The sequence below is a fragment of the Salvelinus sp. IW2-2015 genome, linkage group LG7 (genome assembly GCF_002910315.2).
Source record: "Salvelinus sp. IW2-2015 linkage group LG7, ASM291031v2, whole genome shotgun sequence".
Lineage (NCBI taxonomy): Eukaryota > Metazoa > Chordata > Actinopteri > Salmoniformes > Salmonidae > Salvelinus > Salvelinus sp. IW2-2015.
In genome coordinates this window covers 3,025,743-3,045,986 of record NC_036847.1, presented here as the reverse complement: position 1 = coordinate 3,045,986, position 20,244 = coordinate 3,025,743, and the positions used below count along the sequence as shown (strand labels likewise).

The window sequence follows — 20,244 nt, the reverse complement described above, 5'->3', positions numbered from 1 at the left end:
CATAGAAATGTTAGCATGTTAAAATCAGATCCAACAATAATATCAAGGGGTTAAAAATCCAGGGCTTAACAATAAAGGTGTCATTATACGCTGATGATTCATGTTGTTTTCTTTTACATCCACAATTTGGATCCCTCCACAGCCTCAGGGGATGTGGATACTTTTTCTAACCTCTCAGGATTACAACCAAATTATGATAAATGTACTATATTATCCATTGGATCAAAAACAAATACAACTAGAGTGCCTCTGTGGAGATGGGAGAACCTTCCAGAAGGACAACAATCTCTGCAGCACTCCGTAAATCAGGCCTTTATGGTAGAGTGGCCAGAAGCCACTCCTCAGAAAAAGGCACATGACAGCCTAAAGAGTCTTAGACCATGAGAAACAAGAGTTCAATCTTGGTTTCATCAGACCAGACACTCATTGGCCTTAAAGCCAAGCTTCACATCTGGAGGAAACCTGGCACCATCCCAAAAGTGAAGCATTCTGGTGGCAACATCATGCTGTGGGGATGTTTTTCAGTGGCAGGGACTGGAAGACTAGTCAGGATCGAGGCAAAGATGAACGGAGCAAAGTACAGAGAGATCCTTGATGAATAAATTAGCAAACATTTCTAAAATACAATTTTTGCTTTGTCATTATGGGGTATTGTGAGTAGATTTATGAGGGGGAAAAAACTATTTAATCAATCTTAGAATAAGACTAACATAACAAAATGTGGAAAAAGTCAAGGGGTCTGAATACTTTCCAAAGGCACTGTATATGAGAAACAATTATTCKATTTTATTTGGCATGGCAAGCCAGACAAAATTAAAAAGGGCCAATTTATATAATTTGGAGAGCAGAAATTGTTAAATATTAAAACATTAGACCTCTCACTAAAGGCGTCAGTCATACAAAAGCTACACTAAAATCCGAACTGGTTCTCTAGCAATTTACTAAGAATGTCGCACCCCATGTTCAATAATGACCTTATCCCTTTATTCAAATTACAACCTCTCACTTTGGTTATTTGAAAATTAAATGATCTCTGAAATATCGCTCATCCAGAGGCGGTGCTCCTAGTGGCCGGTGACTTTAATGCAGGGAAACTTATGTTAAACAGCATGTGCATCCAGAGGGGGAAAAATTTAATAAATAAAACTCGACCACTTTAGCTCTAGCTCTCACTCACCCTTCATTTGTCAAATCTGACCATAATTCTATCCTCCTGATTCCTGCTTACAAGCTKAAATTAAAGCAGGAAGCACCAGTGACTCGGTCAATAAAAAAAGTTGTCAGATGAAGCAGATGCTAAGSTACAGGACTGTTTTGCTAGCACAGACRGGAAMAWMRRCSGYYKWTKTTCCYAAGGCATTGAGGAGTACACCACATCAGTCACTGGTTTCATCAATAAGTGCATCGATGATGTCGTCCCCACCGTGACTGTACCTACATACCTCAACAATAAGCCATGGATTACAGGCAACATCTGCACTGAGCTAAAGGGTAGAGCTGCCGCTTTCAATGAGCGGGACTCTAACCCAGAAGCTTAAACGAAATCCAGCTATGCCCTCTGATGAACCATCAAACAGGCAAAGCGTCAATACAGGACTAAGATGGAATCGTACTACACCAGCTCCGACGTTCGTCGGATGTGGCAGGGCTTGCAAACTATTACAGATTTCAAAGGGAAGCACAGCCGAGAGCTGCCCAGTGACACGAGCCTACCAGACGAGCTACAWTCCTTCTAGGCTCGCTCCGAGGCAAGTAATACTGAAACATTCATGAGAGCATCAGCTGTTCCGGACGACTGCGTGAGTACGCTCTCCGCAGCCGATYTAAGACCTTTTTACAGGTCAACATTCACAAGGCCGCAGGGCCAGATGGATTACCAGGACGTATAGTCCAAGCATGCACTGACCAACTGGCAAGTGTCTTCACTGACATTTTCAACCTCTCCCTGTCGGATTCTGTAATACCATCATGTTTCAAGCAGACTACCATAATCCCTGTTCCCAAGACCACTAAGGTAAACTGCCTAAATGACTACCGTGCCGTAGCACTCACGTCTGTAGCCATGAAGTGCTTTGAATGGCTGGTCATGGCTCACATCAACACCATCATCCCAGAAACCCTAGACCCACTACAATTTGAATACCGCCCCAACAGATCATGCAATCGCTATTACATTCCACACTGCCCTTTCCCACCTGGACAAAGGGAACACCTATGTGAGAGTGATATTCATTGACTACAGCTCAGCGTTCAACACCATAGTGCCCTCAAAGCTCATCAATAAGCTAAGGACCCTGGGACTAAACAACTCCCTCTGCAACTGGATCCGGGACTTCCTGACGGGCCGCCCCCAGGTGGTAAGGGTAGGTAACAACACATCCGCAACACTGATCCTCAACACGGGGGCCCCTCAGGGGTGCGTGCTCAGTCCCCTCCTGTACTCCCTGTTCACTCATGACGGCACGGCCAGGCACYACTCCAACACCATCATTAAGTTTGCCGATGACACAACAGTGGTAGGCCTGATCACTGCAACGACGGAACAGCCTATAGGGAGGTCGTCAGAGACCTGACCGTGTGGTGCAAGGACAACAACCTCTCCTTCAACGTGATCAAGACAAAGGAGATGATTGTGGACTACAGMWAAAGGAGGACCAAGCACACCCCCATTCTCATCGACGGGGCTGTAGTGGAGCAGGTTGAGCACTTCAAGTTCCTTGGCATCCACATCACCAACAAACTAACATGGTCCAAGCACACCAAGACAGTTGTGAAGAGTACATGACAAAACCTATTCCCCCTCAGGAGACTGAAAAGATTTGGCATGGGTCCTCAGATCCTCAAAATGTTCTACAGCTGCACCATCGTGATTATCCGGACGGGTTGCATCACCGCCTGGTATGGCAACTGCTCGGCCTCTGACTGCAAGGCACTACAGAGGGTAGTGCGTACGGCCCATATTACCTCAATTACCTTGACTAACCGGTGCCCCCGCACATCGACTCTGTACCGGTACCCCCTGTATATAGCCTTGCTATTGCTATTTTACTGCTGCTCTTTAATTACTTGTTACTTTTATTTCTTATTTATTTATTTATTTTCTTAAAACTGCATTGTAGGTTAAGGGCTTGTAAGTAAGCATTTCACTGTAAGGTCTAAACCTGTCGTATTTGGCGCAAGTGACAAATAAAAATGGATTTGATTTGAGTTTTAAAACAAGCCATAGAAAGTTAGTTYCAATTTCAGTTTAATCCACCAGAAAAGACAGAACAAGTAATTCAACAAATAGTGTGGTTAAATGTAAATATAGTAAAGGTTAAAKWWWWTTMTTTAAATGTATAATCTTTGTAAATTCTATCATAAATGGGACTGGTGGAGTGGTCACACATGCAGCTAACAAAAATATATGTAAATGTCTGCTCTACCCAAAATTACAACCAACTAATTGCAGCATTACCACAAAAATGGAAGAGGCAAGTGGAAGAWGGAAAAAGTAAGGAAATTGTCTGTCGGCCTCTCATTAAAAGACCAAAATTGATTAAAGAAAATCGMGATAAATAAAAAAGTATACCCGTTTCATTTAAGGACCAAAAAATTGACAGCTGTGCCATATAGATTGCTAAATAGTTGGGAAGAGATTTCATGGCTTATGGTTTATGGACAAATACGCAAAACGACGCCAGGTTCAAAACTTTGAATTTTTCAATTTAGATTATTATACAAAATTCTTGCAACCAATAGAATGATATATATATATATATATGGGGGATGCAACCTTCCCGGCAATGCAGATTTTGCTGCAAAGTGACAGTCATTAGATTGTTTATTTTGGTTCTGTGCATATGTACAATAGCTTGTTTTTGGTCAGTTCCAGGAATGGCTGAAGAATTGCAASATTTACCTGGAGCKAACTCTGCAGATAACACTAATAATACTTTTAGCAAACATTTGTATCTTTAATTTACAATCTGTAGAAACTATGASAATWGAAATGTTCAGATCTTTTGTGGAACATCACAGCACAGTTGAAAAATATATGGAAAATAGAAAGCAAACTGGATGGACATCAGAAATAGATGGGAGAGGTTGAAGGTAGAGGAAGGATAGGACTAAAAACAAACCAAGCCTAAGTGTTTTATATATTTATATATYTTTTAAAAGGATATGTATCTATATGTACCGTACCAGTCAAAAGTTTGGACACACCTACTAATTCAAGGGTTRTTCTTTATTTMTACTATTTTCTACATTGTAGAATAATAGTGAAGACATCAAACCAATGAAATACCACATATGGAATCATGTAGTAACCAAAAAAGAGTTACACCAGCTCTGTCAGGAGGAATGGGCCAAAATTCACCCAACTTATTGTGGGAAGCTTGTGGAAGGCTACCTGAAATGTTTGACCCAAGTTWAACAATTTAAATGCAAAGCTACCAAATACTAATTGAGTGTATGCAAACTTCTGACCCACTGGGAATGTGATGAAAGAAATAAAAGCTGAAATAAATCCCTACTACTTTTCTGACATTTCACATTCTTAAAATAAAGTGGTYATCCTAACTGACCTAAAACAGGGAWTTTTTTACAAGGATTAAATGTCAGGAATTGTGAAAAACMGAGTTTAAACGTATTTGGCTGAGGTGTATGTAAACTTCCYACTTCAACTGTATACAGTATATCCAATCCATACATCCATCTCTCCAGAACTTGTATATAGCCATCGATCCATGTACAGAACTGTATTGTTATAGTACTTATTCTCACTCTGTTCCCTCTCCTCTGTGTGAAGTGAACCCATGCACCTCAACCCAGTATTATAGCCTGCCTCCTGGCTACTAGCCGGCTACCCGGAAGCAACATGCAACAAATAACACACTGGCCACTAACAGAAGCACTACCAGCAGCTGCTGATGCAGGAATAGGGCAGACCKTTCCAGTAATCAATAGGCTGAGCTGTGTTATTACTGCAGCCAGGCGCCTGAGATAACCACAAACCACAGGCTCCCTCTGAAACGTCCAGTCACTGTAATGAAGATCATAAAACCTCTGAATTATTAATGTATGAAAATGGAGCTAGTGGATCATTCAGATCCATCCCTCCCTCCTTTCCTCCCGCTGTCCGTCCGGCCATCCGTCCCGGCCTGCAGATAGCACATCAGAACCTGGCCGGCACAAAACACCAACCAGTACCCGGTTGGTACTGTTATCAATGGGATAACGTTGCGCTGAATCCCATAAGGGACCAAATGGGAACGTCACCAAATGTCCTCAGGACATCCCCTGATTGCTGGGTAGAAGTCAGGGGGGGATTTACACCTCTCGCATGACCTCATAGCCTCACCCCAACCCTCGTATCGAGTAATCAAGAGAGACTTGTGGTGCAATAGTTACACACACACACACACACACACACACACACACACACACACACACAGAGAGAGAGCGAGAGAAGGATGAGGAGAGAGAGCGAAATAGAGAGAGCACATGAGGGAGGGAGGGTGGGAGAGAGGGATATAGAAATACATAGAGAATGTGAAGGAGGAAAGAGTGAGAGGGAGATTGAGCCTACAGTGTATCATAAACCAGACCAGGAAGCCCTGAGCTCTGCAGGCTGAGGGAGAGAGAATCTACATCCAGTAAATAGTGCAGCTACTGCACACATCGCACTGGCAATATAATGTACTTCCATCCCATTTCCAATCAGTTAATGCATGCTCTGTCCACGTGTTRATTGTGAYTGGTCCTTTGTAGTTCAGTTGGTAGAGCACGGTGCTTGTAATGCCAGGTTAGTGGGTTCGATTCCCYGGACCACCTATATGTAAAATYTATGGAGGCATGAATYTAAGTCGCTTTGCATAAAAGTGTCAGCTAAACGGCATATATTATACAGGTATATTATATTATACACTGAGTTTACCAAACACAACCCTAAGGCCATCCAGCCAATTTGACACAACTGTGGGAAGCATTGGAGTCAACATGGGCCAGCATCCCTGTGGAACGCCTTCAACACCTTGTAGTGTCCATGCCCCGACGAATTGAGGCTGTTCTGAGGGCAAAAGGGGGGTTGCAACTCAATATTAGGAAGGGGTTCCTAATGTTTTGCACACTCAGTGTATATACACAGTAGTGTGCCTTTTCAAGATGTGTGCCCTTCAAGTATCTCTGCAGCGAGATGCCTTTGAATATTTCATCCCCTTGGCTGATAAATCGTATAGAGCAATTACCCTGTCACACAATAAACTGCAATCCACTGTCCCTGTTGGGCTGGCTCACTGCTCCACTTTCTCTCTAAGTCTCAACAAGCAGACAATAAAAGCAGTGCTCTCACTGCACACTTGAACAGACTTGACCAATTTGACAAACCTCTGACAAAAGCATAAACAAAGAGCTTCAATGTAACATGGATCACACGAGGACAACTCACTGTTGTCCTACATGTGTAATAACACAATCAGGAAGTGTRAGTTGTGGGATGGAACATATCTCCCCTGACGTATTCTGGTGTGGTGCGGAGGGATCAGTGGAGAGGAGAGAGGAGAGAAGATCTAGACTAGAGAGAGGAAAGACAAGAGAGAGAAAGGAGAGAGGGGTAAAGAGACGAGAGCGAGGGGGAAAAGAAAGGAGGAACTGTTGAAGTCAGCTGGGGAGTCAAGCAATTTATCACACACTAAGGGCTTTTCCTGTCTACAGATTCATGAGTCAAGACTATTTTAATTGAAGGATCACACCACAGAGTGCAATGGAACTCTTTTAATGCGGTTCTGTACTGGGACTAAATCAGATGCACAAGAAGTCACTGACAGAGCCAATGAGTCATCGGTCTTAGAAAATAACATCTACTACAACATGAAACCGGGCCTGTCTTTCATTTCAGAGAATTTTAAGACAGTACACTAACTATGTTTAACCATCAGCCAATGAGGTCCAGTAATCAAAGAAAATATTTTGGTTGATACAAAGAGAGTTTGGACAGGGAAAACATTTGACACGTGTCCAGGCGTAGTGGCTCACGTGAGTAAAATAAAATTGATGAATAGCCACYCGAGCACAATTAATATTGCGAAGGTTCCTGACCAGGCAGCTCCAGTTCCAAGGTAAATTAGTGTACCTCTTTTGTTACATTTTAAATCAGCAGTAGCAGCAGCAGATTCAGCTAAGCCAGTGGTCCTATAGACATCCCCAATACTACACAGATACAACTACATATATGACCCTTAAACATAGGGAGAGAGATGAAAAAAAAAAAAGCAGAGGCCTACCCTGAACAAGTTCTTCCCTGGGGTATGTTTGTGTTATATTAACTGTGTAGTTTACCTGGAATGTGATGGCTACTCCTCAGAGATTGCTCTACTTCACTTTATAAGCCCATTGACAGAGCAAATCTTTGTCAACAACGCAGCATTGGTATTGACTGCCACAGCACATTCGGAAAGTATTCAGACCACTTTACTTTTTCAACATTTTGTTACGTTACATACAGCCTTATTCTAAAATTGATTAAATAGTTGTTTCCCTCAATCTAAAACGCAATACCACATAATAACAAAGAAAAAGCTTGTAAAAAAATGTTTTGCAAATGTAGAAAAAATAAAACGACTGAAATATTGGAGCAGGTTTTCATTAAGGATCATTCTGTACTTTGCGCCGTTCATCTTTCCCTCGATCCTGACTAGTCTCCCAGTCCCTGCCACTGAAAAACATCCCCACAGCATGATGCTGCCACCACCATGCTTCACCATAGGGATGGTACCAGGTTTCCTCCAGATGTGACGCTTGGCATTCAGGCCAAAGAGTTCATACTTGGTTTCATCATGGTTTCATTTAGGTGCCTTTTGGCAAACTCCAAGCGGGCTGTCATGTGCCTTTTACTGAGGAGTGGCTTCCGTCTGGCCACTCTACCATAAAGGCCTGATTGGTGGAGTGCTTGCAGAGATGGTTATCCTTCAGGAAGGTTCTCCKATCCCCACAGAGGAACTCTGGAGCTCTGTCAGAGTGACCATCGCCCTTCTCCCCGATTGCTCAGTTTGGCCGAGCGGCCAGCTCTAGGAAGAGTCTTGGTGGTTCCAAACTTCTTCCATTCAAGAATGATAGAGGCTACAGTGTTTATGCCTTGGCACAATCCTGTCTCGGAGCTCTATGYACAATTCCTTCAACCTCATAGCTTGGTTTTTGCTCTGACATGCACTGTCAACTGTTCGCCTCATATAGACGTGTGTGCCTTTCCAAATCATGTTCAATCCATTTAATTTACCACAGGTGGACTTCAAATCAGGTTGTATAAACATCCCAAGGATGATCAATGAAAACCGGATGTACTTGAGTACAATTTCGAGTCTCATAGCAAAGGGTCTGAATACGTATGTAATTTAATCGATTTTAGAATAAGGCTGTAACATAACAAAATGTGGAAAAGTTCAWGGGGTCTGAAACCTTTTCCGAATACGCCGTATACCTAACGCTCGAGGACAAAGTTGGATGATCTACAATTCTGAACATCCCATGTAGTTCAGTCCTAGCACAAAACAATTGAAACTTATCCGCAACTTTAGCTGACTTACAACATGTTCTGTATAAGTGTGAACAACGCTCACAACAACAATCGCAACACACCATTTTGAAACTGCATCACAACCTGTGTGTAATACTGAAAGTATTCACGGAGCATATACAGCACCGCTTTTCAGTTGAACATTAGCAAACGGGCAAATGTCAATACATGAAATAATGATTCAGCATGCCAAAGGAGATAACAGCAGCTATATGAAACCCCACACTAATAATATTTACCCTCCTCTCCAATACTGCACACACACACACTTCAATACTGCACGCACCCAGGTATGCAGATGAATCACTCTCTTTAATATGGGCCTCACACAGGCCTACCGTGTCACAGCAGATAATCATCACAAAGAAAATAGAAATGGTTTGACATCCGCTTAGTGACACTGTGTAAAAAGCAGTTCTAGCATTGGCTTCCGGAGTAAATGCCTGTTTTCCATTAGTCCCGTAAACTAATCTGTTCCATTAACCTTGAGTGTGACGAACTGTGCCTTTGTGTTGTGGAGGAGGACATTTATTCAGTGTTTTATCACGTGCCGAGACTTTATTCAGTCCTGTCCTGGAGGACAAAGGCAACCTCAGAACACAAAAAGAAATGCCAACACAGAAATGATCAAGCACAAGAAAACATCGTTGCCACAAAAGACAAAGAACTAAAACAGACATGAGGAATGAAAGTTCTCATTAAAGCATGCATTACAGAAAAAATCCACCCAAAACCATTCATTCCTATAATTTACAGTGTTAAATAAGACTAATATTTGACAATATRTTTTTWATAATAAGGTTGGTAGCAACATGTGAAAACCATTGTGGAAATCTGTTGCAGCTCAAGTCATCTACAACATCCACAATGCAATGCTCTCTCTATGGGCTGGCTGGCTAGCTAGCTAGCAAACGTAGCTAGCTAGCAAACGTAGCTACACACTATAATATCAAAGACAATATCAGCATGTGAAGTAGCTAGTTAGCTGTGAAATCGCCTAAACAAACTGCACTATCAATTTAGGAGTCTACAATCTCACCATGTTCAACCTGCAGATCGATGTGCCTCACAAAGTAGAGTCTGACATTCGCAACAGCAGAGATACTTTTAAGGAGATGGGAAACTCCATTGGAATCGTTTTAACATCAATGGGCCGCGTGGTGCATTCTGGGCAGTTCTGGGACAAGGAGAGCTCAACATTAGCATGCATTACGTCAACAATTCCAGGAATGAATGGTCAGTAGAGAGACAAAGTAGAGTCGCAATTCAACGGCTCAAACACGAGACGTATGTGGCAGGGTCTAGTGTCAATCACGGACTACAAAAAGAAAACCAACCCAGACAAATTAAACAACTTCTTTGCTCGCTTCGAGGACAATACAGTGCCACTGACATGGCCAGCTACCAAAGCCTGTGGACTCTCCTTCTCCATGGCCAACGTGAGTAAAACATTTAAACGTGTTAACCCTCGCAAAGCTGCCGGCCCAGACGGCATCCCTAGCCCCGTCCTCAGAGCATGTGCAGACCAGCTGGCTGGTGTGTTTACGGACATGTTCACCCAATCCCAATCCCTACCAATCCCGCATGCTTCAAGATGGCCTCCATTGTTCCTGTTCCCAAGAAAGCGAAGGTAACTGAACTAAATGATTATCGCCCCGTAGCACACTTCTGTCATCATGAAGTGCTTTGAGAGATGAGTCAAGGAACATATTACCTTCACCCTATCTGATACCCTAGACCCACTCCAATTTGCTTACCGCCCCAAAAGGTCCACTGACGATGCAATCACCTTCACACTGCCCTATCCCATCTGGACAAGAGGAATACCTATGTAAGAATGCTGTTCATTGACTACAGCTCAGCATTTAACACCATAGTACCCTCCAAACGCATCATTAAGCTCGAGACCCTGGGTCTCGACCCCGCCCTATGCAAATTGGTCCTGGACTTCCTGACGGGCCCCCAGGTGGTGAAGGTAGGAAACAACATCTCCACCCCGCTGATCCTCAACACTGGGGCCCCACAAGGGTGCGTTTTCAGCCCTCTCCTGTACTAGGGCCCTCGGACTGTGGTGTCAGGAAAATAACCTCTCACAACGTCAACAAACCAAAGGAGATGATCGTGGACTTCAGGAAACAGCAGAGGGAGCAGAGGGAGCACCCCCCCGGGAGCKCCCCCCCCCCCCCCATCCACATCGATGACACTGACACTGGAGAAGGTGGAAGGTTAAGTTCCTCGGCGTACACATCACAGACAAACTGAAATGGTCCACCCACACATACACATTTCTTCAGCATCCTGTCGGGCTGTATCACCGCCTGGTACGGCAATTGCACCGCCCTCAACCGCAAATCTCTGGCCACTTAAATAAATGGACTTAATAAAAGGTACCACTAGTCACTTTAAATAACACAACTTTAATAATGTTTACATATCCTACATTACTCATCTCATATGTATATACTGTATTCTACGCCATCGCTCATCCATATATTTATATGTAGATATTCTTATTCATCCCTTTACATTTGTGTGTATAAGGTAGTTGTTGTGAATTTGTTAGATTACTTGTTAGATATTACTGCATAGTCGGAACTAGAAGCACAAGCATTTCGCTACACTCGCATTAACATCTGCTAACCATATGTACGTGACCAATACAATTTTATCAAGAAGTACAACATTACAAATCTTTTCTGAAATTAGATAATTAACTTCATATCTGTAATATTGTATACATTCCTCCATTAATTGCCCAATGGGATTCCTATCTCCTTTCTCTAATATCTCTGGCAACGGCACCATGCAATGCACCCTGGACTTAAGAGGCTGACAAATAGGAGAAATGTGCTGGACCCTCTGTTAAATTACACATTTATCGCAAAAATATGATAAATGGCTCATTCGAGAGAAGATATTCTCCCGAGTTATGACATCGACCAGTATTGAAATTTGACATGTATGATAAACATACTTGCGATCTAAAAGTCATATTCTTATTATCTTCCAGTGTAGTGAGAGCAGCTTTATCACAGTACTACGTCATACCGGCCAGATTTCTGCCTGCTTGAACGACAACTCAGAAAAAAATGAAAAACATGAAATGACCCAGGGAATAGACAGAACATCACTCAGAGATACACAAAAACAATATAACATTCAAATTGGGTGAACCTTTCCTTTAAGGACTTTTACTGCACAGTGCTGAGCGATTTATAGAAAAAAATGTCAGGTTTCCGATTAATTTTTTTAACATTAAATGCACTATGCCTTTTGTGGGTTGAATGCTGTAACACAGAGTAAAACAATTAATAAAAAGTCCCATGATGGTAGTGACTGCCCATTACTGCTTATCATTTATTAACCATCATTTATTCACATGACGTTACTTTAATAAAAAGGAAATTCAAATAATTGAACACAAGTCAGTCAATTAGTTGTTTTTTTTTAAATGGGGGGGGGGGGGGGGGAAGGAAATTTCAGTTAATCGTTCAGCAGTAATACTACATGTACTGTGTACACAACGCTGAGCTGCAGTAATTAACACTTCTTAATAACGTTAATACATTTAAATGTAATAACCACCTGTGGGCTAAATTAACCCAACGAAAACAAAATCAGTAAATTGTCCAAATCATCACTGATGTGTTGGGGGCATATTGGGAGTGTTGTGCTCTGTCGTCAGTCAGCTGGTTGGTGATTAGGGACTGATTATGCTAACGAGTCTGTGAAATGATGAAAGAATAAACAACAGCGCTGCGAGCCAGCCTATCACGCTTCAATCACATCCATTATTGCGTTGGCCGTCATAACCCATTTCACCTATTAGCTACTAAAATGTGTTCCTGAAACAAACGCTAATCGCAGAGGACACAACTGACCGGACATACTAATTACTCAATATGTTCACGATAATCTCCTCTGTTTCTCTGGAAAACGTCATAGAACCCCGTGGCACTTAAAATCAATGAAACACTTCACAACGGCTACAATATCAAGATACTCATATCTCAGGGCTTGGTCTCTCATTTCCATATAAACACACCGTAGATACAGACGTTAAATGTTTTTTAAATGAGCCTGGTATGAGCTTGGGGGATAATTTGAGCCTATAATGAGGAAGGCAAGGCTATTGAGTGGGAGCTCATTGCTATTTGATGATGAAGCACGGGGCAGTGAAGAAGCTTTGAAACCCCCAACAACCTTTCGAAGCTGTGTGTGTGTGTGTTGTGTGTGTGTGTGTGTGTGCTCTCTTATCTCATCCGGCTCTTGTTGTTTATTGAGAGGCTCTCAGGCTCCAGGTAGTGGGTGGTATTATACACCAACATCATATCTCATTAGTGGTCTACATAATGGACAGGATGCCCATTAGGAATGTCCGGGGGAAAGAAACAGCCATGTCCCCCCAAGGTGGATAAGGCATCACAACCAGCTCACTAGAATATGCCAATAGAGACTCAAACATGGTGCAACATGACCAGAAGGCAATTTTACTGTAAACTCTGTTTATAACATTAACACAATCACATCAAACACTTAAGTCCTGCAGTGTGAACAAGGCTTAATGCCTTGGACTACTGACTGTCAAACAGCACGTTACAAGTGACCAAATTGTATGTATGTGTGGTGTGTGGGTGTTCAGAAAGCAGTCATTTGCTGACATGGCTAGGCTAGTTGTCATAGTAACGACCGGTGTGTGCACAATGGTATAGGCTGATTGGTGGTGAACCCTGTGCTTCCTATCACTCAGAAGTTGTGTAGCAATCTAAGGTGAACAACAATGCCTGCCACGGTCTATTCCCACGTGCTTTGAATGTTCAAAATCATAGTGTACGAACACTTTTAAAGCCTCGAAGGATAAGATGATCCAACTTTCAAAACAAGTATTTTTGGCGAACCACGGCAGTCAACGAGACAGCTAGGTAGCGGTTTAGCTTTCTAGCAGACTCACTCATTTGTTTGTACACAACTAACAAGCTAGCTAGCTACCACGTGTTGTTGTCAAACTGTCAGAGTAGCTAGCAAGCAACAAGATATGCCCAATAACAGTCTAAAAACCATTTGAGGGCAAATAAAATCAGATTTGACCATTCAGACAAAGGCCAGTAATAGGATTTGTTTCTTACTTAAAACCACCTACGAATGAGGTTTGAAATATCAGAGTCTGTTCAGACTGCAAAAAAAAAAAAAAAAAAAAATATTTCAGTCACTTCAAAACTGCCAATCTGAAAAAAGATTTGGTCATCTACAGTTTGAGGGCACCAGTTGTGATTAAAGCCAAACAAAACATGTCAGTGCTATCAAGCTTAAGGGGTCCATACAGGCACACTAAACACACACACACCACACACACACACACACACACACCCGAACAAAAACCACATGTTACTGTACCCGAAAGAGGCAGACTTCCACTTGCGGCAGGGGAAACCTCTCCTACAGCCGGCTGACACCAGACTGGCAGGGTTCTCTGTGACGTCGATGGGCAGAGAGGCATGTCTCCTGTAGAGAGAAACAGAACACAGTCATCACAACCTGACAGGAGCCATTTCATTTGAAACTGAATGACAGATACGTGTGCTGTGTGTGTGTGTGTGTGTGTGTGTGTGTGTGTGTGTGTGTGTGTGTGTGTGTGCCTCAGGATTGTTCCCCAGGTGACAACGGGACCTTTTTATGGCACCAGTTCAGCCAGTGGCACCTTTCTGCTTCACTCTCAACCTGATCACTCATTATCTTCATACGTCTATGTTTTAAAATGGTGTATTATTGTGTTTAGGATATTAAATCACGTACCCATGCTTTTCTGTTAAACACACATGTTAAAGAAAAAAGCATTCAGGGTTGTGTCCCAAACAAAACAACTACAAGTTTTTATGACTCAATTCTTTGAGTCATAAAAATGCATTGAAATTACTTGAGAACTGCGCACACTTTGTAGAGGTGTGTGGCCATTTGGAGACACCAGTTGGTCCTCTCACTCAAACCCTTGTAATTTGTGATGTCTCTTGTTGCACCTACCCCACATTTTTCAGGAACATTCTTATCATGTTACGGAATGTATCCAGAGCGTTCTACTTGGTCTAAARATTTTCCCATACTCTCCAAACTGTTCCCTTTCAATTGCTACCATGGTGAGAAACATTTCAATGTCGCCGTATCCATATAGGCCAATTGAGTAAAGGGTTAATCACACTAAAGAACTCAATTTGATGGCCTTTTTTTAAAGCCTAGCACACATGACAATCTTTCCACAGACGAGATGTATTGCCTGGAAAATCTACAGTTTAATCTGGAGTCTACGGCATCATACATAATATATAACGTGGGGTTAACAAACACACTTCGTTTTTCTCCCAAATCGCTCTTTCCACATCCTAAAATGAATCGGCTGAGCAGCAGGAGTACGGTTTTCATTATTCAGATYGTTCCGCTTGCATTATGATCTATTAACAGCTACACCATGGAAACGCAGTGGCTCATAATATTAACAATTCAGTAGAACAACAGTATTTAGCGCAGGACACATGAAATGATCAATTCCCTAGAAAGATATATTTTCAAATTAGTGAATTAAAATCAGCAACATGACATTGATGAGATGTTTAGATCATATGCAGTAGAGCCATTTAAACAAAATGTTCAGCAGCTGTACAGCTGTACATTCATCATGACCACAGAGGCACTAGGAATGAAATACAATGGTACAGTTCAGAGGTCACCTCCCAGAATACACCCGAACCTGCCCGGCGGCATAATGAAGGTTCTGTCTATGGCAGCCGCTACGGCATAAATCTCATCGCCCTGAACACACTTCAATCCTACTTGTGAAAGAGGAAGGAGAGACATGGAGAAATGAAAAATAATTCCAAAGAAAGGACACAAAAGAAACGGAAAGTAATTGCCCATGTAGACAGAAGGTCAGGTTATTTGTAGTGTTTCTACAGTCTTTGTATGTTTGTGTTCGGCGCTGAATTCTATTCTGTCAAGGACCTCTCCTCCTGATGTCGTTATGGCCATGTCTCTCCTTCTTTATCATCATATACCTGATGTAGTTCTCCCCGGCAGCACTTCTCACTCATCTATAGAAGAGCTTCCATGATCCACCTTCGGCCCGCTGGTGCCGGGACCATCCCCTCTTCAGTCCACCGCCAGTCTGCCATCAGTCTCTCAGAGGTGAGGACCTTCATTAAGCATGGAGCCATGTAACATCTGGCCTGAATGCTGAACAGCGGCCATTTTTCTCCATCACGGAACTCTGATCCCATCTCTGTCAGACACACAGAGCAGCAGGAAACGCTATCCGACATCTTTTATGAAAGCAGTTTGCTCAATCAGATTAACATTTGGCCTCAGTGTCTTCGCCAATGTTACATGAACAATATCTTGACTGGTGGGTAGGATGTGTGCAGTAATATTCTGTAATCCCTCTATTGAAATTCACAGCTATGTAAGAAAAGTAATTATAGCATGAATATAGGTGAGGAATTACAGTCGCCTTGTATTTCGGCATTATCACAGAGTATAATCAGTTCATGTCTTGCTTGAAAACACCTTCACAGAAAAGCCCAGAACGCGCCGAAAAAGTTTTTTAATTTCTCATTTCTGCACACAAGCCATGATTAATATCAGTTGCAAATTGAATCAAGGGCTGATGCCATTTACTGCCGTTTGAATTATTAATTTCACAAATGCTAATGTCCCATCTCTCTCGCTCCCTTTCTCCACTGAATGAGTTTGGGGAGCTGTGAACCATGAATTACTCTGATTTCTTTCCTCTATTAGTGACTGGCAGGGCTGCAGAYACCAAAACGGAGGCACACGGAGACACCACTCCAAATCGAAAATCAGCAATGGGTGTTACACAACTTCACTGGTAAATTGTATGAGAGCCTTTCTACCAGCCAGCAGAATGAGGCAACCTAAAGGAAAATCATCATAAATAACATCCGTTCTGCTTGGTCACCATAGATGGGGCAGTTTGTGAGTTCAGKTAGCGGGCTGTCTGTGCTGACTTGGATGTCATACAAGGTGACGCACGGTGCTGAGAATAATGGGAGGGGGGGATATCAAAACAATACCAGGAAATAAATTCCAAGCCCTGAATGCTGATTGGCTGACAGCCATGTTATATATATTTATATACAGTGGCAAGAAAACGGGTGTGAACCCTTTGGAATTACCTGGATTTGTGCATAAATTGGTCATCAAATTTGATCTGATCACATAGTGTGCTTAACCTGTCTAGGACTGCGTTCTGTGTTCCGCTAACTTGTTCGATCAAGTTCACATTTATATCCAAAAACCTCAGTTTACATTTGGCTTTGCCACCAAAACATCCCGTGAATTTGCACAGAGCCACATCAAATCACAGAAATACTCATAATAAACATTAATAAAAGATAAGTGTTATTCACAGATTTAAAGATATACTTCTCCTTAATGCAACCGCTGTGTCAGATTTAAAAAAAAACTTTACGGAAAAAACAAACCATGCAATAATCTGAGTACGGCGCTCAGAGACCAACACAACCCAAGAAGATATGTTGACAACAACATGGCGGATAAATCAGCATTATAAATATTCACTTACCTTTGATGATCTTCGTCAGAATGCACTCCCAGGAATCCCAGCTCCACAATAAATGTTMGATTTGTTCCATAAAGTCCATCATTTATGTCCAAATTCCTCCTTGTTGTTCACGCGTTCAGTACACAATCTAAACTCACGACGCGCAGGCAGGTCCAGYCAAAAGTTCAGACGAAAAGTCATATTACAGTCCGTAGAAACATGTCAAACGAAGTATAGAATTAATCTTTAGGATGTTTTTAACATAAATCTTCAATAATGTWCCAACCGGATAATTCCTTTGTCTGTAGAAAAGCTATGGAACAGAGCTCGCTCTCACGTGAACAAGCGTCACGAGCTCAAAGCATTCTGCCAGACCTGACTCATTCCCCTCTCATTCGGCCCCACTTCACAGTAGAAGCATCAGACGAGGTTCTAAAGACTGTTGACATCTAGTGGAAGCCTTAGGAAGTGCAACATGACCCATATCCCACTGTACCTTCAATAGGGAATGAGTTGAAAAACGACCAACCTCAGATTTCCCACTTCCTGGTTGGATCTTTTCTCAGMTTTTTGCCTGCCATATGAGTTATGTTATACTCACAGACATCATTCAAACAGTTTTAGAAACTTCAGAGTGTTTTCTATCCAAATATACTAATACATGTGCATATATTAGCAACTGGGATTGAGTAGCAGGCAGTTTACTCTGGGCACGCTTTTCATCCAAACGTGAAAATGCTGCCCCCTATCCATAACAAGTTAAACTAATAACACACAAATTATTGTATTTTTCTTGTCTATATTGAATACATAATTTAAACATTCACAGTGTYGGTTGGGAAAAGTATGTGAACCCCTAGGCTAATGACTTTTCCAAAAGCTATTTGTAGTCAGAAGTCAGCTAACCTAGAGGCCAATCAATGAGCCGAGATTGGAGATGTTGGTTAGAGCTGCCCTGCCCTATAAAAAAAACTCACCAAATTTGAGTTCGCTATTCACAAGAAGCATTGCCTGATGTGAACCATGCCTCAAACAAAAGAGATCTCAGAAGACCTAAGATTAAGAATTGTTGACTTGCATAAAGCTGGAAAAGGTCACAAAAGTATTTCTAAAAGCCTTGATGTTCATCAGTCCACGGTAAGACAAGTTGTCTATGAATGGAGAAAGTTCAGCACTGTTGCTACTCTCCCTAGGAGTGGGCYTCCTGCAAAGATGACTGCAAGAGCACAGCGCAGAATGCTCAATGAGGTTAAGAAGAATCCTAGAGTGTCAGCTAAACACTTACAGAAATCTCTGGAACATGCTAACATCTCTGTTGACGAGTCTACGATACGTAAAACACTAAGCAAGAATAGTGTTCATGGGTGGACACCACAGAAGAAGCCACTGCGGTCAAAAAAATWAATATTGCTGCACGTCTGAAGTTTGCAAAAGAGCACCTGGATGTTCCACAGCGCTTCTGGCAAAATATTCTGTGGACAGATGAACTTAAAGTTGTGTTGTTTGGAAGGAACACACAGCACCATGTGTGGAGAAAAAAAAGGCACAGCACACCAACATCAATGCCTCATCCCAACTGTAAAGTGTGGTGGAGGGAGCATAATGGTTTGGGGCTGCTTTGCTGCCTCAGGGCCTGGACGGCTTGCCATCATCGACAGAAAAATGAATTCATTTTGCAGGAGAATGTCCATCCAGCTCTGGCTTTCCAAAACTCTGCCACGAGACAGCCATCTCACCTCATTGTGAAATATCAAGTCGCCGTATTCGGTCTGGTATTCCTCTGCCAGTGATTCAGTGCCCTCGCAATAATAATGTTCACCACGCGCACGACTTGCTGCATCACATTCTGCAAGTCACAGTCTTTGAGTTTAGCCACAAGCGCTTCCTGATGAACGATACAATGAAACGTAACAAATTTGGGAATATCCTCTCTCTTGCGCATCAGGCCTATGAGTCCCTTCTCCTTCCCACGTTTGGGGTGCCGTCAGTCCACACAGATACCACATTTGACCAGTCAATATGATTAAATCAGCATAAAATGTAACAAGGGCTTTCAGAATATCCTCTCCTCGTGTTTGTCCCTGAAGGGGCAGTAAACATAAAAGTTCCTCTCTGAACGACTCGTTTTGAGGGAAGCGGACCCAAACACATAATTGGGCAATGTCACTTACATTTAGTGCTTTCGTCAAGCGCAATACTAAAACACTGCGCTACGGATATGTCAGTCATCAGTTGCTTACCGACGTCCTCGCCTACGTCTTCTATATGTCTGAGGACAAAAAACATTATTTGACAATCTCTGCATCTGTGAAGGCCTTCTTGTTTGCCTCTGTCGTAACAGTGCTAGATCTGTCCATCATCTGTTGTTGTCKTTTGAGTTGCGCTATTTTGATATTTCTGGAGGTTGCTTTGTGGCGGATATGTTTTGTCAAAAAGTGGGCATGGTGTGACTGAAAATGTCGCTCTAAATTTGCTTGTTTAAAACAATTGACTGCTTTCTGGAAAATAAGAAAGACAAAGTGAGCTAGTTCCATCATGCTGTAAAAAAAATACTTGTCTGTCCATTTCTTTTGGAACTTTCTGTGTTCTTCTTGAATCGACCGTATCCTTCTCTTAGCCACGTTAGCCAGCTGCATTTTCCCGCCGCCATCTCTATGATTTTTGCTGGTTCTCCTGGTGTTTGTTCGTTCATAGCTGTCACCTTGTTCTCCAGCTCTTCCCCCTCATTTTCCTTGTCAGTATATTTACGTTTCTTTTTTTTACAATAAATCGTTCCATGTCGACCAGACTGCAAAAATAGCTAGTAGCAAACTGATGTGTCGGTCGCTGTAGCTGAGCAGTTGCGTTCTATTTCGGCCTTTCTGGTCAACAGCTGCGCTACACTGCCATCTGTCTGCCGCCCAGAGAACAATAGACATTGTGATTCAGGCCTGCATTAAACACATTGAACTGAAATTGTATCATTGTTATGTACTATGAATGGAAAATAATAAAATGGTAATAAAATGTGGGAAAAGTCAAGGGGTTTGAATGGTTTCCGAATGCATTTTTCCCGAATACGTTTGAGCGGTAGATCTCGGCTTGCATTTTGACTCAAAAAGTGAACTTGAATCAGACCCCC

At 42.3% G+C, this 20,244-nt stretch overlaps 1 protein-coding gene across 2 annotated transcripts in view; it reads right to left on the bottom strand.

Moving 5' to 3' along the window:
* The window catches only part of LOC111966202 (IQ motif and SEC7 domain-containing protein 1), a 177,428-nt gene that overhangs the window by 103,204 nt on the left and 53,980 nt on the right, over window positions 1-20,244 (bottom strand). For both annotated transcript variants that reach the window (XM_023990656.2, XM_023990663.2), the window contains exon 3: window positions 13,949-14,056. In XM_023990656.2, the coding sequence (XP_023846424.1) occupies window positions 13,949-14,056 (108 nt within the window). The remainder of the gene's footprint in view (window positions 1-13,948; window positions 14,057-20,244) is intronic.